Source organism: Enoplosus armatus, chromosome 15 (assembly GCF_043641665.1).
Source record: "Enoplosus armatus isolate fEnoArm2 chromosome 15, fEnoArm2.hap1, whole genome shotgun sequence".
Classification (NCBI taxonomy): domain Eukaryota; kingdom Metazoa; phylum Chordata; class Actinopteri; order Centrarchiformes; family Enoplosidae; genus Enoplosus; species Enoplosus armatus.
The window spans coordinates 17,620,998-17,646,014 of record NC_092194.1 but is presented as its reverse complement, the minus strand read 5'-3'; the positions used below and the strand labels follow the sequence as shown (position 1 = coordinate 17,646,014).

The 25,017-nt window shown below is 39.3% G+C and overlaps 2 protein-coding genes across 3 annotated transcripts; one reads left to right on the top strand and one right to left on the bottom strand.

The window, feature by feature from the left end:
• The first annotated feature begins 812 nt into the window (after nt 1–812).
• Nucleotides 813–15,126, top strand: smc6 (structural maintenance of chromosomes 6). The gene is made up of 27 exons (XM_070920125.1): nt 813–856; nt 1,760–1,914; nt 2,002–2,113; nt 3,064–3,169; nt 3,307–3,443; nt 4,152–4,213; nt 4,384–4,464; nt 4,604–4,705; nt 6,014–6,133; nt 6,341–6,436; nt 6,539–6,685; nt 6,774–6,862; nt 6,951–7,121; nt 7,251–7,429; nt 8,022–8,223; nt 8,333–8,447; nt 8,561–8,721; nt 9,390–9,525; nt 9,792–9,872; nt 9,954–10,124; nt 10,355–10,492; nt 10,748–10,893; nt 11,821–11,946; nt 12,060–12,165; nt 12,610–12,762; nt 12,874–12,971; nt 13,768–15,126. The coding sequence occupies exons 2-27, from the start codon at nt 1,774–1,776 to the stop codon at nt 13,853–13,855; spliced, it is 3,264 nt and encodes a 1,087-aa protein (XP_070776226.1). The 5' UTR covers nt 813–856; nt 1,760–1,773; the 3' UTR covers nt 13,856–15,126.
• A 1,606-nt stretch (nt 15,127–16,732) lies between these two features.
• On the bottom strand, nt 16,733–19,835 carry LOC139297419 (visinin-like protein 1). Of its 2 annotated transcripts, XM_070920073.1 has the most exons (3): nt 19,674–19,835; nt 19,328–19,543; nt 16,733–16,930 (listed from the first exon to the last, which is right to left on the bottom strand). In XM_070920073.1, exons 1-3 carry the CDS (start codon nt 19,833–19,835, stop codon nt 16,733–16,735), a joined length of 576 nt encoding a protein of 191 aa, XP_070776174.1. The 2 variants fall into 2 exon arrangements, with proteins under 2 accessions (XP_070776174.1, XP_070776175.1); XM_070920074.1 differs by lacking the exon at nt 19,328–19,543.
• Nucleotides 19,836–25,017: the final 5,182 nt, after the last annotated feature.

Sequence of the window (25,017 nt, the reverse complement as noted above, 5' to 3'; positions counted from 1 at the left end):
ACCTTTTGTGTTTAAATGTGAGATTTTAGCCGGTTTGGCTCTTTGAATTAAGCGTTTTGCCCAATCAAACCGTCGTGAACGTCGAACCAATTGAGCCTTCATAAAAAGAACTATAACTAAATAGGAACACATGTTTAAAATGCGTTGTAATCTTACGAATCAGTCTCCGCCAATAAAGTTATTTTACACCAGAGTTGTGCTAAAATAAGAGGACGTTTCTGTGATCCTTCTTAGCTCTCAGCATTCAGAGCTCCTCACGCAAAGTCGCTGGTAATGAATGAAACGCCACATCCCACCAGTATCCAACGCCCGTGTGACACAGGTGCACAGCTTCATCTTAAGCACTAAACTCTGATAAACAGCTACCACCTTGCAGACTGTTGGATCATTAAACATAAGTCTTTCGTCGTTTCTCACCATGTTTGCTGCAGTCGACTCCTCATCGCTGGCAGTCAGTGGCCGGGGGGGTGGGGGCGGGCACTCGCATGGGGTCTTAAAGTATTTGATTGGACCGCACTTTCCTCTGGGCCATTAATAATACATGCGAGATATCAAGCAGACTGTTTTAAATAATTTAAATGTGTTTATGTGGGCTGGAGTCCACATGCTGCGCGGTTTACTGCGCGTCGACGCTTACACAACATTTACATTTCACTTTAGTTTAGTTGTGGACGCGCGCACAGGTAGGCGGTGAGCCAATCACGCAGCACGCTCTCGGTTCCGTGTTTGGAAGTGAGACGACACTCACAACAACTGTCACTGCAGTTTGCTTCACTCTGACCAGGAAGTCTCAAAACGGTGTCTCCCCGTGACCATGTTATTTTTGCAGGCTGCACACACCGGCAAGCGCACTATGGTAGGCGACGTTTATAACAAGCTTGTCATATTTGTTTGTGATCCCCCAAAAAAGCTAAAAGTTTCCCAGACACTGTGAAGTGTTTTTGAATGCTTCTGTTGCTGTCCAGTGGCTGTAAGTCAAAGAGCAATATTGTGCTTTGGTGTGTAGTTGAAAATACTCTCTTAAATGCTGCTGAGTGGTGGGGAAAACACAGCATGTTAATCTGACTCTGAATACTTTGTAGATATGACATAGCATGACTGACTGAGAATAGGTTTTCAGATCTATATCGTACCCTTTTGAAATGGGTTTATTAAGGCCTAATACATCTTAATCTCAGTGTGAATTGGTTAGAAAACATCTGGAAATACTGAATCTGGAGTAAATGTTCATCTGTAGAGATGTGTTACACAAGAACACCTGTCACTGCTGTTACTGTTGCTGCTGTGTTACTGCTGGTTTCAGGCTGTGGCTTCCTGGCTCAAAGACAAAAGGCTTACATGCTCACCCTTTGAAACCAGTTTTTGTAATTGCATTGTTTATAGCTATTCAGCACCTTCAAATATAACCCTGCAGTAGGTCTGATGTCGCACCTCTCAAAATAGCACAACTCAGTTTCTAAAAAGGAGGAACTTGAAGAACTTGTTTAGAGCATTGAGGGATAGATACGACTAATGGCTGATAACAGCACATTTGTCTTAATTCAAAAATAAAAGAAGATCATGTGGGTATTTGAAGGCTTGCATCCTCTCCAGGATGTCCATTTCCAGATATGAAAACCTCAGAGTGAAGTTTTTGTTATCATTTTCCTGTTTAACACAAAAAATCAAACAACCGCCAAGCCCCACAAACTGAACAGAAATTACATCTCACTAGTACTGACATTAGTGTTCTGAGTCTTCCTGTTAATTCTATTTCCAGTGACTTGTTTCAAAATGAGTAAGAGGAAAGGCAAAGTGATCAGTGATGTGACAGCTGTCAAGATCCGCAGAGTGACAGCTGTGGGTACCGAAGATGGGCCAGATGATAGAAACCACCAGAGACCATCTTCCAGCAGTGTCTCTCACTCCGCCACAGTGAGTAACTTCCCCATGTAGCGCTAATTCTTCGTCTTAGCACCAGCGAACGAATGGGTGAATATTGTTTTCTGCATGTCTTTCCAGGGAGATATTGGCCTCATCGAAAGCGTCACACTGAAGAATTTCATGTGTCACCATTTGCTCGGTCCGTTCCAGTTTGGGCCCAATGTGAACTTCATCGTTGGCAACAACGGAAGTAAGAGCCAGATTTCTAAATGTCATGTGATCTGCTGCTTGCTTTGGCTTGCGTTTAACACATCCCCGCCCAGTCAGGTATGCACAGTATGCACTCCCTTTACAGGAAGGCGACTTGATTATCCATTTTAATCCATGTTTGTAGGTAAAACAAAGGTTGGTGGTTGTTGGTGATGGTGTTGCAATAAAGCGATAGATAGATACTTTATACTTACTATATACCTTTATAAATTATTACTTCATACAGAGTGTATTAACTATGCAACTAATGACTATTTTCATTATCAAATAATCTGCAGAGTATTGTCTCGATTAATTGTTTGGTCTGTAAAATGTCATAACCCTTTTACCTAATTTCCTGTCATCTCTCTACCATCACTACTACTATCATAAAGGTATAGAAATGCCCCAAGACATAAATGTTTTTAAATAACCGTCCAAAACCTAAATATATATTCAGTTAATTCTGCATAAATCTCCACAAGTGAAAAGCTGAAATTGGGGAATGTTTGGGCTTTTTCTTGATTAACCGATTATCAAAATAGTTGCAGATTATTATTTTTCAGCTCTAATCCCACCCAATTAGGGGTGTCCCCTTTTAGTAGATCAGTGAATTTGTTGTTTTTGTCATGTTAGCTGCATCACAGATATGCTTTGTTTTTTAATAGACATTGGATATTTAAAGATGCTGCTGCATTAGTTCTGTGGAAGGAAAATAACACTAAAAAATCAATTAAAGCAGCTTTTAGGGAAAGAAATCCTTTAACTCCCAGCTGACTAAGAATTGATTTATTCAAAGACGACCCTCCTGATGAGTTTCTGCAGCTCAGTGATTTGTATTTATTTGCATGCAATCTTAAACTCAGCCTGCAAGCCAGGAACATCTGTGGTATCCTCTCCACGCAGTGATTTAATCCCTTGTCTTTTTATTGTTTCCAATTTAATTCTCAGGTGGAAAAAGTGCCATCCTGACTGCTTTGATTGTAGGCCTCGGTGGAAAGGCCACTGTCACAAACAGAGGAGTGTCGCTGAAGGATTTTGTGAAGAGTGGTGAAAAGTAAGTCAGAGTTCATAATGTTATACCCCGTGGGAAACATTCCTCAATGACAAATTGACGAGTATCCTTATTATGTTGTTTGTTTACCAGTGGGGCACTGGTCCTACAGGGCCATTACAGTACAGTCTGCTCTCTAGTACTGCAGATATCACTGTAAAGCTGAGGAACAGAGGACCAGATGCTTATAAAAGGGACGTCTACGGCGACTGCATCTCCATTGAGCATCGGATCTCTTGTGATGGATGCCGGACCTGCAGACTGAAGAGCAAATCAGGTGACTTTCCTGAGTCCAAGTCTTATTAAACCTGTCCTAAATGTCCGATAGACCAAACACGCTCGGGAGTGAAGACAAATTCAATCAGACCTTAATCCCTGCAAGCTGTTCCTCTATGAACTTGCATGCGTGCATTTTATGGCACTGTTTCACTGTTTTGTACAATCTGTCCAAGTGTGAATGTAAATGTAAGACATGTTTACATTCACACGTGGACTGATGTTTTTCATAAGTTGTAAATGTCACTGAGTTATCTTGAAAATAAAAGGAAGTTGAACTGCACTTGCCAGTATGCCAGTTACTGATTGAGCTCACACACTTTTCTTGATTCATCGGTTTGTCTTTAAAATTTCCGAAAACAGTGAAAATGCCCGTTTCCCACAGCTCAAGGTGATGTATTCAAATAGCTTGTTTTACGCAACAAGCTAAAGAAAAAAAAAATCATCTAAAACCCAAAAAGCTTCAGACTCATAAATGACTAAGAAACACATTCAATCCTCACATTTGAGAAGCTGGAACCAGAGAATAATTCTAATTGAAAAATGATTGAACAATAATCAAAATAGTTGCAGATTTCTGTTGATCGATTAATCGACCAATCGTTGCTGCTATAGTAAAGTGTTAATGAGTGTCATGCAACATATTCTCATCTCCTTCAAGACAACAGAGCTTTGAACCACATTAGTTGTCTTCTCTCTTGTATTTTAGGACAACTTATCTCAAACAAGAAGGAGGAGTTGACGGCCATTTTGGACCACTTCAACATCCAGGTACTTACTGTCAAGCTGGAACTTTATAACTTCCAGAGAATGCACTAATTTTATTTTCTGACCGTTTGAAATTAATTAATGTTATTTTGGGCTGTTGCGAACACATCCTCCTTACTGCAACATAACTATACCTGAAAGCCTCAGCGGCACATTTGTTTTGTGCTTTCCAGTTGGATAACCCAGTGTCCATTCTCAACCAAGAAATGAGTAAACAGTTCCTGCACTCCAAAAATGAATCGGACAAATATAAGGTACAACACTGCCTCGTTATTTATGAGCTTTGAATTTTACAGATTACATTTGTGTTGAGAGAAGCTAATATACTATTTTTATTCATGCTTGTTTAAATGAATGTTTTTCTGCCCTCTTTTCTGCTTTTGTCGTTTGCAGTTTTTCATGAAAGCAACTCTGCTGGAACAGATGAAGAGGGATTACATCCACATCAAGCACACTAAAACAGTCACCCGGCAGCAGGTGGAGAGACAAGAGGAGGTACTGTGATCAACACACAAACCTCCCACCATCGATTTATCACAGGTCACACTTTCAACAGCAGTTCAGTATTTTACAGATGTAACACTTTATGTTGTCAACCAGGTGTAATATTTACTTAATATATGGTGTTTATTTTTAGTTAAACACAGTGGAAGTGATCATTAGCTTAAAGTGGAGGTTTAAGTTTAAATGCTTCACGTGCTGTCCTCCGGATGCTATGTATTCAGATCCTTTATTCAAGTACTAATACCACACTAATACCTACAAGTAAAAGTCCTGCATTCAAAACCTTACTGAAGTAAAAGTATGTAAGTATTATTAGTATCAAAGGTAAAAGTATTCAATCTGCAGTAAAATGTTCCCTGTCAGTGTTTTACTGTTATATATGATGTTTTTGGATTATTACTGCTGCATTAATGTGTATGTTGCATTTTACTGCTGTAGATGTTTATGGTTGTGTTAATTTTAACAACTTTATATGCTGCTGGGTAGTTTAATCTACAGCGATGCATCATATGTTTGTAGCATCGTTGTCCTGTGAGAATCACGTATCTCTAAAAGGTTTTCATCAGCTCAGAAAAACATCCCTGTTTTTAGCTGTGTGGCGATAAAATAAATAAATAAATGATAAATGATCTCACTTATATAGCGCTTTTCAACCTTCACGGTTCCCAAAGCGCTGTACAGCTAAGTCTCATTCACCCATTCACTCACACATTCACACACCAATGGCGACCGAGCTGCCATGCAAGGTGCTGGTCTCCATCGGGAGCAACTTAGGGTTCAGTGTCTTGCTCAAGGACACTTCGACATGACGGGGGCAGCCGGGGATCGAACCCCCAACCTGCTCTAACCAGCTTCACCTCCCGTGCGACAGTGCTAACCACTGCGCCACCATGCCGCGATGCATTTTCCAGCTAATCCAAGGGGGGGGGGTTTAAATAAAACGAGTTTATTTATCTTAAGAAGAAGGAGAATTTTCTGAACCCATAGAGGAACTTAAATCTTCCTCCTGAGATGCAGTGGAGGAGAGTTGCATAAAATGGAAATAGGTAGTACGAGTACCTTGAATTTTGAAGTACAGTACTTTAGTAAATTTGTACTGTTACATTCCACCACAGCTTTCTCTTGGTTTTATGGGTTGTACATTCAGTCCTTCTTGTTTTATAAAATGTCTTGTTCTTCCTCCCATTAAGCACTTTGTAACGTCTGTTTTGAAAAGAGCTGTATAGGTGAAGTTTGCTTGCTTCCTTGCATGTACGTGTATATAACTTTGCTGAAAGAGAATCTAACGTTTGTGTTCAGTGTATCAAGGAGCTGAAGCAAGAGTTTCTACAGAAGAAAGAGAGGTACGAACATTTGTCATCCTTCACTGAGATGAAGGTGGTTTTGGAGAATCTGAAGAAAGCGATGGCATGGTGTTTGGTAAGCGTTTATCTCTCATCATTATATAAAACAGACCAAAAAAAACATTAAATTTAGTAGAGTTTATATGATTTTTTTTTACATTTCATTATACATTCTGAAAAGTGTTTAGGAAGTATGAATAGAAAGAAGAAAACAAAAGCAAAGAAAAGTAAAAGAATACGTGACCTATTTGTTGAATCATGGTAATGTTTTCTTATCGCTCAGGTCAGAGAGAAGGAGCAGTTCATACAGCAGTTGAAGGAGGACATTGAAAACGAAGAGAATAATTACAAACATCATGACAACCTTCAGCTCTGTCAGGCGAGTCATGTGTTTTTGTTTTCTGTTAAATATAAGTCTATTCATAAATGTTGGAGCCCTTCAAACCTTCAGCACCTCATGAATTTCTTATCTTTCACGCAGACTAAGGTCATGCAAGTAGAAAAGAAGCTTCAGTGCATCAAAAGCAGAGTTGACAGTCTGAGAGAGGAAGAGGAGTCTCTATCAGAGGACAATCTCAAGTTGAAAGAGCAAGTGAAGGCCAATAGCAAAGTTTACAAGGAACAGGAGGTACTGATTGGGAAATGTGATAATATATATCAATATAGCAATTGTACATCATTTATATTGGTTAAAGTGGCAGCATCTCTTCCCATAGCTTGTTTATTTTCGAGCTCTGAACAAACTCAAACAGTCAGAGCAGGAGCAAAACCTTCTTCAGGAGAAAATTAACAAGGCAAAAACAAGGTAGGGGAGCGGCTAAATGACGTCTTTGCCTTCATACAAATGCATGCGTTCATTAGAAAGAATGATTTGTCTTTTCACTGTATTTTAGTGTAAGCCTGAAGGATGATGGAGAGACAGAATATACAAAACAGCAGAAGAAAATATCCAGTCTGAAAGAGCAGCTTGCGGAGCTCGAGAAAACGTGCTCACAGCTGAATGAAGAGCTCAAGAACAAACATCAGGCACTTTTCAAAGGAAGGGAAGAACGAGACAAGCTGAGGTACAAGAAATGATGTTTGCTGTCACGTGAATGTGCTGCCAAGGAGGTGTGTGGTGAGAGTGTAATTTGAGCCCAGTTTATCTGCAGTCCAGTGAAGTGTCCTGATCCAGCTCTGTCCACATTGAATAGATTGGAGGAAAGAAACATCCAGGTTTTGTACATGTCCAAACTGAAGAGGAAGAATCAACTCCTAGAGAGTCGATCGAACAAACTGAAGCGGTTTGGAGATCATGTACCCGACCTGCTGGGTGCGATTACTGAGGCCTATGCCACAGGACGCTTTCTCAAGAGACCTGTTGGTCCAATAGGTGACTTTCATGTTCCCTGTGTTGGTGACTTGACTTCCTTTCTGCATTATAGAAGATATTAGGTAGCACTATCTGTCCGTTAAACATGAAGCTGGAGCCAGGAGACAGTTAGCTTAGCTTAGCATAAAAACTGGAAACAGGGGGAAACAGCTAGCCTGGATTTGACTAGCACCTCTAAAGCTCCCTAATTAACACGTCATATCTTGTTTGTGTGTATAAAAGCGACACGTTGTGGTTTCACAGGGGATTATGGTGCGGACTATTTCTTGGCAGGTACCTCCCTGTCTGCTAAGCTACGCTAAGCGGCTGCTGGCTCCTGCTTCATATTGAAATTGATTTCAAGAAAGCTTATAAATGTATTTCCCAAAATGCTGAACTTTAAATTTAATAGTTTCCTATTTAATCTGTAAAATTTAACCAGAGGAATTAAGTGACCTGCAATCATTTAAAAACTCATTCATTTCATCATTTGGTTCACTTTCATGCAGCCATTTCTTTTCAAATATTAAAAAAACAAATTTCAGTTCATACATTTGCAGTAAATTCAGTTGAGTTGTACATATTGAAGTTGACAGACTGTGTTTACTCTCAGGTGTCTGTATCAGTTTGAAGGATCCCACGTTGGCTGTAGCCGTGGAGTGCTGTCTGCGGAGCTTCATGAAGGCTTTCTGCTGTGACAACTACACGGACGAGGCCGTCCTTCAGGAGCTGATGTCTCGCTATTATCCGAAGGGCAACAGGCCGCAGATCATCGTCAGTCCTTTCTCTGAAAAAGTTTACAACATTCACGGACGGTCAGCAGCAGCAGCAGCAGTATTTCACATTTATTGACTTTTCTTTTAAGGCAGTTTTTCTGACACGTTTTGAAGGTACATCTTGTTTTCCTTCTTTGCTGTTTTGCAGGAAAGCATTTCATCCAGATTACCCATCTGTGATGGACATAATCACAGCGTCGAGCCCGGTCATCATCAACTGCCTGATTGATATGCGGGGGATAGAATCAATTCTGATAATCAAAGTTAGTATGTCGCTAATGCATGTTGATGCTGAACATTGCATGTAGAGTAGTTTTAGGATTGATGTAGTAGTTCGTTTTTGTGTCATCGTCATCTGATCTGTGTTTTATCAAAGGAAAAAGACAAAGCGAGGAGGGTCATGCAGCAAGGCCGGCCACCTAAAAACTGCCGTGAAGCCTTCACTGCCGAGGGAGATCAGGTGCACCCAAACCGATATTACACCTCCGACTTCAGCATTGCCAAATATCTTGGCGGGGATCTCGAGACTGAAATAAGGTAACCAAGCTATTTTTATGTGAGTTGATGTGCAAAAAAATGAAAAAACAATATGGTAAAAAGGAGAAGAGAAAAATACCCAAATACATATTTAATGATAATCTGAGGGAAGGAAAAACCAGCATCTTCATAGCAGATTCTGTCAAACAGACTGTGCTTCATCCTGTCAGGATGAGTAGGTTATCATGAAAGGAAAGTAAATACATAAAAAAAAATGAAACACTTAATCCCAAATAAACCACCTTGAACTCAGTGAATATTACAAACTGACAAAAGAATATCTGCGGGTTGATTTTGAATGAAAATCAGGTTGGATTTTAAACTAATGACCTGAAAGTAAGAAGACACCACTCGGATATCTGTACAGTAAATATGAAGCGACAGACAGCATCCCGTAACAAAGTCATGTCTCGCTTCTTTAATCTGACCCAGTCTTTACGCTAAAATAAGCTAACCTGACGCCGGATTGAGCTTCATGTTTAGCCTACAGATGTAGAGCGGCATCGATCTTCTCATCTAACTCTCAAATAAGCCTACTTTCCAAAACAATGAACTATTCCCTTAGATTAAGAAAAACTGCGAGATACTATCAACATATTACTGCCCAGCATGAGTTTGGAGGATTTAAGAGGTGTAATGTGACCCTTTACTTACTCTGCGTGTCCCAGTATGTTGGAGTCAGACCTGGAGAATCATCAGGCTCAGCTGTCCAGGTTTCAGCTCCATGTGACCTCTGTGACCGAGGACATCGTGAGCATGGAGAGCAAGCTGAACAGTACCATCATGACCCTGAAGAAGACTCTGGTCAGTGAACTGTACTCTTGCAGGATGTGCGCCAGAACCTGGTTTAACTGAACAGTAATGCTGTGCTGGTTTACATTTCATCCTTCACTCATTTTCATTTGTATCCCTCCTGTTCTTCCTCTCTGCTTCCCTTTATGTTCTTTGTGGGCGAAAGATTAATTATATGTCACTGCTGAAAAGTGAGTGATTCATCTAGATTTTTCAAGGTTAAATTATTATTATTATTATTATTAATAAATTATTTCTTTTTGATGTTTTCACTGCAGGCGTCTGTGAATCAAGTCAAGGCAAGGATAACTGAGCTGGAGACGGCTGGTGAAGAGCAAATCGATGACATCAACTCCTTGGTGATCATTTAGTTTTTATTTGCACATGACAGACATGAACACAACTTATGTACGGCTAACGTCTTCAAATCCTTCTTGCAGGAAGACGTCGCTCAAGAAAACCGACAGAAAATCGAGGCAGAAAAGCAAACTGTTCATGAAGAAAAGAAAGCGCTCGACAAGCACCGGAAAATAGCCGAGGACATAGAGTCCAAGTACTCTTCTGTTAGAGAACGGATTGTTCAGCTTCCCGAGGACATGGAGCCGTTAAAGGTGCAGCAGAGCATTGTTGTATCACTTTGTTTAGAGGCTAAAAATAGTTGCTGTTGCAGGCACATCTCTGTAGTTTTGACGTTATCTCTGCTTTCAAATGTCTTTGAACTATGGATTGATTGAATGTAAAAGGCTTTATATTTGATAACACTTTTACTTTTGTGAAGGACAGCTTTTAAACTGTCCTCAAGAAGGAGTGAAATTGATAATTACTGTTTGTTGACCCAAAGGATGAGCAGCTGAAGCTGGAGGCTGAGTGCACGAAACACGAACGAAACCTTAAGATTTTAGAAAACAAACTGAAGGCTCATGAAGACTGCATCCAAGCTATGAAAAGTGACCTTGCCCAAAGAGAAGAAGAATTACAGGTAACAAGAGCTGCACTTGATTTGTTCATCAGATTACATTTAGCTATTTCATTTACCTCATGCATATACTGGAGGCTTTTCTAGCTACAGTACGTACTATAGATTAAGAACAGCTGTTGCACTAAGCTATACAGATCAGCTATCAGTTAGTAAACTCTACCAAAGAGATGGTTTTAATGCCTCCGGAGTGCTGTAGCTGTCTCCAGCAAAATTCAGAGTTGTCAGACTGTCAGCAGACATCACATGTGATGACAGGAGTATGTGGCCAAAGCCACAGAGATCAGTCCTGAGCGGCAGCAGGTGGCCAGCAGCACAAAGAGCATCGACGCAGAAATCACTCGGCTGAAGAAGAAAATCAAGGTGTTGGAGAGCAGCCACGGCGAGCAGGAGCAGGTGGTCAGGTGAGAAATCACAGCCTTTCTAAAAGCATCTGGGGCTTCGCAGTGAGCGCTGGATAATTTTAGTTTTAGTGCTAAACATTTCCCAGAGACAGAGCTGCTCTGGAGCCTAGTTTTGATGGTTGAACCTCAGTGCCACAGTTTTTCCATGAGACTGTGAATGAAAATCAACATCAGTGCATACGTAAAGTACATGTACATCAGCGGTGGAATGTACATTTACTCAGATACTCTATTTGACTTTATATTTTATACTTCTACTCCACCACCTTCCAGATAATATGACATAAAGTACAATGTTTCTTATATAAGAAAATACTTTTTACCGTACTGCATTTTGTGAGACATTTACAAATTAAGATTTTACACATTATAGAGTTCAAATTCAAATTGTGATGCATTTTTACAGCCAACTACAGCAGTAAAACCAGCAATAGTAATATTGCACTCAAATGGGCCATTTTTCCTCATTGGGTACTTTTTATACTTAAAGTACATTTTGCTGATGATACATGTGTACTTATAATTGTAACTCAAGTACACATATATCATCAGCCTATCATCAGTATTTGTAATGCAGTATTTTTACAGTGTGGAATTGCTATAATATTTAAAAAGCAAATAATCTGAAAAATGATTTCTCCACTCATGGCCTTCTCAGGCCAGCTAAGCTAACTAGCTAACTTTTTTCTTTTTAGAGTTAGAGGAGCCTTCTAGCTTCCTTCTGTCTTATCATATCACTGGGTTTCAGCTTTAGGTATCAAGTCAGACAGAAATGTGTCTCTGTCCACTGAGGTTCAACCCAGCCAATGAGATTTCTTCTGCCACTGATTTACTTCAATCCAATCTGCCCGTTGGCCATCTCTAAATCTTCTGGCCTTATTCTGGAATAAGAAAAATTTAGGCTATGCCATTTTCTGCCCTCATTAGGGAGTACGCTGAGGCCCTCGCTCTCTACAGACAGAAAACCAACCAAGTGAGAGATCTGCGGAGGTTCATCGATCGACTCGATAACATCATGTCAGACAGGCAGAACAGATACAAAGTGATGCGTAGGTAAATAATGCTGTCTCCAAGTCTGAAAAGCAATTCAGAAATACATAAATATAGTGTTTAACTGGCCGTGGAAAGTCCTGCTTTTCTGTGATTCTTTCGTCTTCATCCTAAAGGTCCCTCTCTGTCAGATGCAAGTTATACTTCAATAACTTCCTGATAAAGATGAACTGCTGTGGCTCGATGATTTTTGATCACAACAACGAGACGCTTTCAATCTCGGTACGTCTATTTATCCGTTTGTTTGTTAGTTTTGTATATAATACTTAATAAAGTTTGTTTTACAGCAATTATCTATATTATATTTAATCACATCATATTGAAGAAAAACACAGTGTTTATCGCAAAAGACTAGTGAAAACACTTAAAGTTAATGATCTAAACACACTTTAATTTTAAAGTAAGATCCTGGTGACCAAGTGGTTTAAGTTGCTGACCATGTAATTGAAACATCCTCAGTTCAAGTCTACATGTCACAACTCCTCTGCCCTCCATTTCCTGTCTCTACTCATAAATGCCCGAAATAATCCTGAAAAACAAAAAAAACTGGAACCTGCCAAAGGCACTATCTTTTTATTCATTCATTCATTTACTTATTTGTTTATTTATGTAAACGAAAAATACACAACACAAGTGACACACAAACCTCTTCTGGCACACGTGAAGGTAAAGCCTCCGGGCGGAGAGGATGATGGTGTGAGTGACATGAGGTCGCTGTCTGGTGGCGAACGCTCCTTCTCCACTGTTTGCTTCATGCTGTCCCTGTGGGAGATCACCGAATCACCCTTCAGATGCCTCGATGAGTTCGACGTCTACATGGTGAGCGCACAGAAATGCTCTCACACACACACAATTTGTATAAAAAATTAATGTACGTTTGGCTTTGACTCACTTTGATGAACAAATGCCCTTCCTGTTTTTTTAATGTAGGATATGCACAATCGCAGAATCTCTCTGGATCTCCTGCTGGAGCTGTCAGAGCGGCAGCACCTTCGACAGTTTGTCTTCATTACTCCCCTCTCCACCAGGTGGCGCTCTTCGTAATGTTTGTCTCTGTTTACCTTCCATAACACAAAACTTTACCACATTTTACATAAAACCCCTTGAGGCAAGTTGTGATTTGTGATATTGGGCTGTATAAATACAATTTACTTGACATAACTTTCACTTCTACATCTTTGTTTCCTGTATGGAAGCTAAAGTGTGCAAGAGTGTGCCATCAGATCAATTACAGTATAGATTTTAAAGTTAATTGTAATTCAATACTCAACTGATACCTTTGTAAAATAAGTTATGAAGCGATTATGTATTTATTATTTATTTAAATAAAAACTGTAAAAATAAAAGCAACAAAACTGATTATCAGTGTGTTTATAATAAAATTTTCTGTCTACAAATTTATTACAAGGTATTTTACAAGGTATTTTTAATGCATTTTTAATTGATTTGTGAAATAACGGCTAAAATTTAAATTCTATCATTTGTTATTTACTAATGTGTCTATCTTATATTATTATAAATTCTATATAATTCATATAATTCAGTATTATTATAATAATATAAAAATATACAATTGAATAATTTAATAATCAGCCCCTTTCTGATGGATTCAGTGGCATCATTTAAATACTAATTTAATAAATAAATACATTTAAATACTAATGTTTTAATTATTACAGTGTCATGCTGCTGCTGCCATATTCTCCTGCACACTTTGGCAATCCCTGTTGTCCCTCTTTGCTCTCATAAAGACGTCCACATTCACTGTGTCAGTAATGTTTGATGACTGGTCAAATGTTAATCATGGTTTGTCTGTCTTTTCAGCAATCTACCCAAAACCAGCCTCATCAAAATCCACCAGCTTCAGGATCCGGAAAGAGTCCGGAGTGAAATGGTAGATGAAGATGTTTGAACTGAGCTCCAGTGACAGAAACACAAGGAATGTTAATGTGCGCAGCCACTGTATATTTCAGTATTACTGTATGTGTCAGATGACACCTTTTTGGTCTGTTTAGGTGTGAAGAGCAGTACTGCATCAAGGAACCGCTAGCTAGAATCTTATTGTTAACATTAGTATTTATCTTCCATTGTAAACATTTTAGGCAGCTCAATAACTGAGATTCTCTTCAGTTATGAGCAGAGTGATGAGCCAGATTGAATTTATCTCAGGAGCCTCTGCAGGCATGATAACCTGGAGCAGTGTGTCCCGGTGGTCAAAGAGGTTGTACTGTACCTGGGCAGTCACAGGTCTGATTCCTGCCACAGCACTCTTAAGAAAGAAAACAAATCTCCACAGAGTCAACTCATTTTGAGTTCTAAGCTAAATAAAATAGCGTCAGTGAATAATGCAGATGTTCAGAACAACACAGAAGTTTGTGTGTTGTGTGTCAAAGATCGTGTGAACTATTAAGATTGTAGTGTTACATTTTGTGCTCAGCAGGTAAGATGTCTGGCACCGCACTGTCAATTTAACTTTTATGTGTTCATACAAAATATTGTAGTCATGAGTAATGATGATGTGGTTGGATTCCCGTAGATTTTTACTGCTCAGTTTTAGTAATGTTGCAAATCACTGACATATTACCATATGTGGTAATTATATTTTGATGTCGTTGATAATGAGTTTATAATCCAGTATCTTTAGAAATTGTACACTGAAAATGTTTCGATACAGACAATTTTTAAGTAGTTTTACCTCAGGAGTCTGGTACCAGAGAGGAAGACTTTTACTTTCTACTTTGAACTCAGGAGTCTACTCAACCTGTCAGTGTTAATATTTTTAGAACAAATTGGTCATATTGGGCTCTGTAACAGGAACATGTACATGAGTGCTCTCCAGGTCTCCCCCAAAAACTCATCTAGCAGTAGTTAACTAACTGCTGTGTACACTCATAACTGTTGTTACAATCAACTTTCAGAAGAAATTTTGGATAATTTAAACACTTTTGTGTCTGTCATAGTTTTCATACAGAGAGGGCTATCCAGACATGCATCCCATCCATCCACATCAACACATATCTTCAACACGGTCTTAAAGTCTGCAGCAGTGTGCTCTTCGTTTCCATTAATTACACCTGCTAAACTGTGTCTTTTGAAAAAGCCTGGTGATGGTTTATTCATTTTAATCACTACAGAATTATTTTTGGGTGCAACACATGCCACATGTATAAAAGAATACAGTCACTTGTGTTATGATTTTTCATATTTGATATAAACATTTACTAGACAAAGAATCTGACATAGTGACTGGACTGAAATGTATAAATAATATAGACATTAATAATGTGAGGGTTCAGTTTATGTTATAGACAGAACAGTGAAAAGCTTCTGCAACCTCCACTACTGTAAGTGGACTACAAGCAGACACTCAGTCCATGCTTGCATAGCCTAGAAATGGGGAAGCAAAACTGTTGAAAGAGAATTTCCGCAGTAACTTTAACCTACATTGTCATCCAGTTGCCGTCTCGCACTGAAACGCTCTTTCAAAAGCTTTGTCGAGCACCTCTCATGAGGGTCCTGCATCTTTAATGATTGTTGCAAACGGAATAGATTAGAAGATGAGACCTTTCAATAAAAAGTTTCTCCTTTACAAAAAGGTTTTATAAGTAGGAATGCAGTGTGTCCAGTAAACATATAGCTGGCCTTTTCCCTCCTTTTTTGCTGCATTGGAAGTGGCGCCCCTCTCACAAGATCCCCGGCCCAGAGAGTGAGCTCCCAGCAATAAGGTCAAAAGCCAAGACTGTACTCATTTTTGCAGTGCCCTTCCTGTCTGTAAACATGTTGATATGTACTGAGTTAAGTTATTTAAGTCTAAATCAAATAAGCAGCCTGAAAAAGAAGCCAATTTTGGATCATTGTGGGGAATAATGCATGAGTACTGTGCCTAATGACAGCTGTCATTTTGGCCTTTCCTCTACATTAAGCGGCAGCAGTACCTTAAATTCATAAATGACTGCTGCTCTATAAATTATATTTCTGCTCATCCCAGAAGTCACTGAAGCAAAACACAATACAGCGTTTATGTGAAAGCTCTTCCTCTGAGATTAGCCCACAACTGCAACCCAAATACCTTTCAAAAACTGCCAGTGCCACACATACACGTGTATCAAATGGAGAGAAGCATGCTCCCACATTACTGGAGGTGAACTAATGAGCGTCTGATGAGTCACATACTGTACATCCCATGCAACAATACTAAATGAATTCCGGAGGGTTTCTCTTTTATAACCACCTAAAGATGCAAAAGGTAAGAGATTATATTTTTTGACATATAATATATGCATGCAAAGACCCTACTCTTCGTGGTCCCATCATGTGAAAACATCTGGAACAGACAGGAGCCTCTCTATTCTCCAAGAGCTCAACAAGTCTGGATAGTAGAGACAGTTACAATTATCATAGGAATTATTGTTTTGTTACTATTACGTAAAGCGTACGGTAGTTGCAGCAGTGAACACTGGGGATCCTAAATACTGCAGGAACATAATTTAATGCAGTGCTCCACTGATATACAAGCTAAGGCTGAATGAGAATGTATAGGGTTACTGTGCACAAATCACATTGGCATGTTTTGAAATAGAAATGTATGATATCATAGCTATATTCAAAATTATTCAGCATTTGACATTCTCATGCATACAACCACAAGAAGCGAGTCCATTGAAAAATAGTCCAAGCATTGTTTTTTTTCCTGTGGAAATGGCAGAGAACCTAATGAGACATTAAAACATGTGCTGCTGTCCAGAGTGTGTGGATTACAGGCGGGGAGAGAGGAGCCAGCAGGGAGGGCTCACTTCTGCATGTCACACTGCAACAGGAGCACGATGGACGGGTCGCTCTTCGCCGCCTCTTTGAACTCCTCCAACGAGATCTGGTCGTCGTTGTTCTTATCCATTTTGCTGAAGATCTTGTCCACCCTCTGCTCTGGTGTCAAACCGTCCTCGTTCATCTTCATCATGATCACAGTGCCCACCATCTTGTAGATAGCCTGTGGGTGAGGCGCAGTGAGAAATTAGCAGAGGATTGTTTCTTATGTAATCCAGTGAAGCCTACATGTGTTCATTTGTTCTTAGAGATGCAGAGATTGCAGTTGCCAAGGAGTATGTGGAAAGCTCAACAATTAATATAACTAAACTGAAAAAATAGGAATTTAGAATTTTTTAAAAATACATATATTGTGATATAGTCCACATATTTGTGAAAAGAAAATAGGATTACGAATTGGTGTGATGCTAATCGTAAATTAAAAAAATTAAGCAATAACGTGAGCTCATTAACCTGAGTCAGTTAAGAGTACATGAAAACCAGAATAGCAAGCAAGCAGAATGGTTGAAATAATGAGCTAAAAGCAACGGATAGATGCTTGAAATAGATTGATAAGAGTAATGGATAAATGGTTGAAATAGTTGGCTAAAAGTTATGAACAAACAGTTGAAACATTTAGCTATAAGTAATGAAAAAACAGTTGACATTGTTGGCTAAACCTAACAGATAAACAGTTGAAACATTTAGCTATAAGTAATGAACAAACAGCTGACATTGTTAGCTAAACGTAACAGATAAACAGTTGAAACATTTAGCTATAAGTAATGAACAAACATTTGACATTGTTAGCTAAACATAACAGATAAACAGTTGAAACATTTAGCTATAAGTAATGAACAAACAGTTGACATTGTTAGCTAAACGTAACAGATAAACAGTTGAAACATTTAGCTATAAGTAATGAACAAACATTTGACATTGTTAGCTAAACATAACAGATAAACAGTTGAAACATTTAGCTATAAGTAATGAAAAAACAGTTGACATTGTTAGCTAAACATAACAGATAAACAGTTGAAACATTTAGCTATAAGTAATGAACAAACAGTTGACATTGTTAGCTAAACGTAATGATAAACAGTTGAAACATTTAGCTATAAGTAATGAACAAACAGTTGACATTGTTAGCTAAACGTAACAGATAAACAGTTGAAACATTTAGCTATAAGTAATGAACAAACAGTTGACATTGTTAGCTAAACGTAATGATAAACAGTTGAAACATTTAGCTATAAGTAATGAACAAACAGTTGACATTGTTAGCTAAACGTAACAGATAAACAGTTGAAACATTTAGCTATAAGTAATGAACAAACAGTTGACATTGTTAGCTAAACGTAACAGATAAACAGTTGAAACATTTAGCTATAAGTAATGAACAAACAGTTGACATTGTTAGCTAAATGTAACGGATAAACAGTTGAAACATTTAGCTATTTAGTAATGAACAAACAGTTGACATTGTTAGCTAAACGTAACAGATAAACAGTTGAAACATTTAGCTATAAGTAATGTAGAAACAGTTGACATTGTTAGTTAAACGTAACGGATAAACAGTTGAAACATTTAGCTATAAGTAATGAACAAACAGTTGACATTGTTAGCTAAATGTAACGGATAAACAGTTGCGACATTTAGCTATAAGTAATGAACAAACAGTTGACATTGTTAGCTAAACGTAATGAACAAACAGTTGCCATTGTTAGCTAAATGTAACGGATAAACAGTTGAAACATTTAGCTATAAGTAATGAACAAACAGTTGACATTGTTAGCTAAACGTAATGGATAAACAGTTGACATTGTTAGCTAAACGTAACGGATAAAAGGTTGCGACATTTAGCTATAAGTAATGAACAAACAGTTGCCATTGTTAGCTAAACGTAATGATAAACAGTTGAAACATTTAGCTATAAGTAATGAACAAACAGTTGACATTGTTAGCTAAACGTAATGTATAAATGGTTGAAATAGTTGGCTAAAAGTAATGAAAAAACAGTTGACATTGTTAGCTAAGGTAATGGATAAACAGTTGCAACTGTTTATTCAATACTTTTATCTGTTAACAAAAGTAATGAATAACAGTGGAAATAGTTCAATAATGGGTAAATGATTGAAATGTTCAGCTTTTGCCACTCAAAGTGGTATTAGTATGAATGTAAACTTGACCAAAGCAACATAAACGTATATGAAAAAATGATTATAACAGTAACCACTTTTATATGATTAATAGCGTGAGTCCATGTAAGGGCTGTGGGGGGTACGTCAGGCAAAAAAGGAGGGTAATCACTGATGTAGATGCTTTGAAATAAAGTATACACCACATTCATCACTACAGGAATTGTCAGTATGCTCCAATATCACTGAGACATATCAGATTTACTATACTGATTGTGTTTCCAGAAATGGCATAATGTAATTCAATACAACTGCAGTTTCGTCGTTATGAAACTGCCTCTGCACTCAGGGCATTGCAGGTGTGCAGGAGACTGATAACAAACAAAAAAAACAGAGCCAGTCCCCCTGATGAGCGAGGGCTTAATGACTGGATAATCCCTTACCTCGATTATCTCCAGCATCTCCACTCTGGTGATTTTGCCGTCACCATCCAGGTCATACATGTTGAAGGCCCAGTTGAGTTTCTGCTCAAAGCTGCCACGGGATGTGATGGACAGGGCGCAGATGAACTCTCGGAAATCGATGGTGCCGTCTCCGTTTTTGTCAAAGGTTCTGAAGGCGTGTTGTGCAAATTTCGATGCGTCGCCATAAGGGAAGAACTGCAAATGTGGGAGAGGTGTGTTCATTAATTCAACCAATTTATAATGCAAAAAGACAAAGCAATGGTTTTATGATGTATGAATTAAAAGAAGCAGATGATAAAGAAGAGAGGCAGTGGTTCACACAAACCTTGACATAAAGCTGCTGGAACTCATCCAGATTCAGCCTGCCAGTGGGGCAGTCTTTCAGGAAGCCTTTGTACCACTGCTTCAGCTCGTGTTCATTAAACTCTGTGTTCTTCACCAGATCCTCCATCACCTCGGGAGTCAGCTTGCTGTTCTGCTTTCCCATGGTTCCTGCGGTGCAAGAACACGTGAATAATGCATTTATATATGCTTGAGCGATGGCAGTATGAAAATCTCTAGCACAGCATAGAAAACTGCCTTTGTTATTTCCACTTCAAACATGAGTACGGAGAGTAAATGTGTGTGTGGGGGGGGGGAGTAGCAAATATTTCCCTGGTGCTCTTGTGCTATTTCTATCCCCTCTGCCTGCCTGTGCCAGCCTGTGGCCCGAGTAGCACTGACCTGGATCATCACTGTCAGAGCAGATCCAGTTCATCAAATGTTCGATCGCTGCTATCAAGTTTCCACTGCAAACACTGTCCCGCAACCTGACAATGACAACAAAGCCTGTGCTCGGTTGTAAGAGGGGCACCGCTGCTGTAAATCCAGATACACCTGAGTAAGGACAGCATGCAGGATGCACACAGTGGGCCTGCTGTAATCTGGATCAGTGGGGAATATAGCTCATAATCATGTGGTCTGTATATAATATTGTGTTTAAGCCAGTTGTGTGCAATCCAACAGACTGATCAGCTTGGATTAGTTTGTTATCCACACTGAAGGGCCTCAGCAGCAATCATGACAACTTGAGCGACCACGCCAGAGCAGCCTGTCAGAAGCCCCAGAATCATTAATTATTGACTCATGATGTGGCAATTGACATTAAGTGTCCAAGAATGCGACAATTCTCAATACATAATTTAACAAAATGAGACAGCAGAATGATGTTTTGCATATCCCAACACCAGGCACACAGTGGGAACCTCCACCACTTGAGCCCAACATATGGTCCACATCTCTGCAGCGGCAGCGGCAGCATGACAGCAGGCTGAACAAGCTCCACCACAGACAGCAGCACTGCATTGGCTCGGGGCCTTCCACAACAAACAGCGGAAATGTGCGCTGCAGCCAAAATCAGTGCAAACCGCCGCTTTTAATGTGCACCCGCTGCTTGTCACATCCGACGATTGGTAATTATAGGATGCGATCTTGGGTTTAATCTCTAAAATAGGCTCCGGTGAATGACCTTGAGGACACACTTTTTTTTTCTCCAGAAAGATGACTAAACGAAATTGTTTTAACGGAGCTTTGAGAAAACGGCTCGATGTCATGTAAATGCGGCGTTTGAGGGAAGTATCCGCCTCGTATCTACACAGGCCACAGGTACGAGTGACTTGTCCTGCACAAACAGAGGCCAGCAGATGCCGTTTTATTTCACGCTTTGGGCAATGACATCTGAGTTAATGCTATTAAAGCTAACCGCCTCCTGTGAGAGACGCTGCTGCATTCCGATGGAAACGACGCAGTGAGAGCTTTTTCAGATTAGATCCCACCATCCGGCTCCTAATGACATCTCTCCGTGCGCATCGGGGCGAAAAAACATGTCAAAATGTCACAACCAAACAGACCTATTTTTAAAACACAAGACAGCTCCCTCGGTGCCACCTCAGAGCCACCTCAGAGGCGTATTAGCCTATAAAAGCCAATGAATTGCGCAAATCTTAATGTCATTTTGCCAATTCGTCTTTGGATCCCTCTCTCGTCTTATTTCTGCCTTTTGTGGTTGTTTCCAGGCAAAACGCAGAGGCTTTATTTTAAGGGAGCCAGCGTGCCAGCCCCCTCTGCTCGATCCCATTCATTCAAACAGAAAGAAAAACATGAAATATAATGCGTGACACATTCAGATAAACCATTCACCGCTTCTGTAATGTGGAGATTTAATAACACATGTAGGTCTGCAGGCACTTCTTACCTTATTACAGCCTATGATTGGTGATTCTCTATCGGAACAAATCTGCTCTGGCTTCTGCAAAGTACAGAAAACCACCTTCCGATGGAAACGTTTGCCCAAAAGGGATTATTTTCAACACGGCTCGCCTCCTTTAAAAAAAAAAACACACACACCTGCTAATGAAATTTCTGTGTTTTCCCGACGTTATTCCAGATGAGGCGCAGCAGGGACCGATCCCACGCCAGTCTGTGGTTATGCGACTACAGGAGCGCGGCGTCACCCGTGCGCATCACAGCCTGATCATAAGTTCACTGTTGCTCCGCCGCTCGCTTTGGGTTCAGCTGGATCCTGTCACGTTATAACCGGATCCTTCATCGTGATGAGGATGGCCAGCCTGAAATGTCATCATCGGGAAACAAAAACATTTTGGACTGTGGTCTGTGTGAACAGTGCGCGAGGTTGTGAGCTGCCTCTATTCGCTTACGAGCCCGATTAAATAATTCACTGTAACTAATCAGGAATTAAGATTCAGTCAACCTTAGGGTGAGATATTTCAGTCCTGTGCTCATTAAACGTGGCCTTTAAGGAGAATAATGGAGTTTCAGGGCTGGATAACCAACCAGGGCCCCTAGAGGCCCAATGTGCACTGTGTGCAGGGCCACAGCCAGGATTTTAGAAACACCCCCACCCCCCCTTAAAAGATTTCGAGGACTCACCAAATGTTTATCAATACAGTTAACTGTACAGTTATGTTTAAGTTTCCCAGCTGGTCTAAAGCTTTAAGATTAATCCTAAATGCCAGGGCTAATTATCCCCCGCCTGTCTTCATATGTGTCCTCAAGGTCACTGTTTCAAGACCTTCTTCACGCTGTCAGGAGATACAATTCTTGTGGGAAAATGCTGAATCCTTTATTTATGTATTTCTTCTTATTTAAATAGATTGAGCATAAAATAAATATTGGAATCAGCCTATAAATATTGTAATTGTAGGTTAAAGGACTTTCTTTAAACAATACTGATATGCCCATTTGTATATTGAATATTGGTATTAGTCATACAATTGTTCCTGTTGTTATTTTTGCCACATACGAGTGATTCTCCGAAAATTACTGAGGACATGATCTGAGGTTGCCACAACTCTGACTGTGTGGCTAATGGTTTCTGGTCATTTGATTAATTGTAACCAATTAATGTTTGGGAGTGTAGGAATATGGGCTGATAAAGCACAATATCAACCGTCATGATAAGGGCTTTGAAGGAATAGTTTGAAGACATTTTGGTAAATATGCTCATGTACACTTTTTTTGCAGAGTTAGATGAGAAGTTCGATTCCACTCTTATGTCTGTACAGTAAATATGCTGCCTTTGGAAAGGGCCAGGCTAGCTGTTTCTACTCTTTATGCTAAGCTAAGCTAACTCTGCTGCTGGAAGCACTTGTCCATCTTCTCATCTAACTCTCGGAAAGAAAGCAAATAAACGTATTTCACTATTCCTTTAACACCTTCATTGTTTCAGCTGATATTATGCTTAATATGTTACATATTCCTAAACTGTTTTATGTTACACAGCAGACCTGGGATCAGGTAATATTCTAGGAGAAATGCGCACAGTGCACAGAGATGGGGAGGAACAAGGGGTTAATAAGGGCCCAGCAACTCATTTTTGCCCTGTGGCTCCCAAGCGCACTGATCCAGACATGACTAAAATCAGACCATATTTCATCATTCATATGATTCAATCATGGTGATGATACAAGCCAGAAACTGCAAATATTCAATAGATACGCAATAGATCTGCATTGGTCCATGGACCTCCAAACATTTGCTGTTAGGTGTAAATTTGACCAGAATTATATGATATATTGTGAGCTGATTGGAATGAAACGTGATAATCTACAGTACAGGTAAAACAGTAAAGAAGTGAACCTGTTCCTGATTTACGGGGGGACCCCATGAGAGCCCTGATAATAAGGAGCCCTGGAGGACACCAGTTTGGGAGCCACAGATATAGGTCACCTTTGTTAAATCATGTGTGTAGAAGCACAGATGAGGCTCCCAGCCAAAGTAATTATCAGATGTGTGGACCCACATCCAAATCTGGAAACAAGACATAACATTTAAATGAAACCCTCCCTCACAACTGTACATAGATACTAAAATGGGGAAATAAAAAGTCTCACACACAAATCTCTGATTACTTGATTTCTTAATTTAATACTCACATACAGTACAGTATACACATAAGATTTCCTTTACATCTCACGAACACAAAGGCAAACAGTTAAATACATAGATAACTTTAGCACCAGCATAGAGTTCTGATCCACTCAGCTTTCTCTAAAACTCTTATTCATAGTGATTTTCAAAATAAAACACCGTAGCTTGATCTCACTAGGCATGGCTTACATGTAATATCTTTACAGCAGCATTCACTTACAAAGGTTAATTGATTAAAAAAGGATGCATACTGTACACCAAAAGTGGTATACAAAAGCAATACTATATTATATACCCATTTACATGGCCGTTTAGGTTTTCTCAGTGTAACATTTAAGTGTTTAGTGTGTTTTGACAACTTCTGTATCAACACTGATGCTCGATAAAAACATAGAAACATATGAATTTAAAAAAATGTTCGTATGAGTATACATGAAGAGCCTATGGAGATAATTGGCATGTAACAATCTTGCATATCGAAACATAAATAAATCACGTTCACAATGCTCTCATTTTTCTTTATATATACTAACAAGAGAGCTACTGTCTTTCTATGTAGGCTATGTTTTGTTTAGGTTATACTGTTTTTTTCAATATTAAAATTATAATAAAAAAGAATAACAAATCCAATGGGAACATTACTTTTTTGTTATACAGTAATGTGAAAATATAGTATCAAAATGATTTTCTAAATCTCTCAATCAAAAAGCAACGTAGTATTGAATGCACCGTTTTTCGGTACAGTTATAGATATGTTTTCAGCTTGGTAAACGCGAGTAAACAAGATCCTATAGTGAGATTTGACAAAGTGAGAGTTTCTTAAGGTATAAAGTGTTTTCTGTTATACATTTCTTGTCAAATGATGAATATATATATGATGAAATCTGCATGCAGCAGACAGATGTGCTGCTCATGAAGGCTTGTGAGACAAAACAATTTCTTACACTGGCCTTCTTTTACTGATTACATTATGTTGACTTGTGTATGAAGGATGCAATCCACAATCTGACGGTTTTCAGTTCAAAATCTGTGCCGAACGTAGAGCGAGCAAGTAAGTAAGAGAAGAGAGAGAAAGAGGGGGGTGAATCTGTGATTATCACTACATGACATCTGGAAATCTTCAGCAAAATGTACCAAGAGGGTTCAACTGTGGACCTCAGGTCTGGGGACCTCAGGTCTGGGAGCCAATGGGAAGAGAGGAGGGCTACAGGTATGAGGTGCATTTTCGGCTGCAGCTGTTA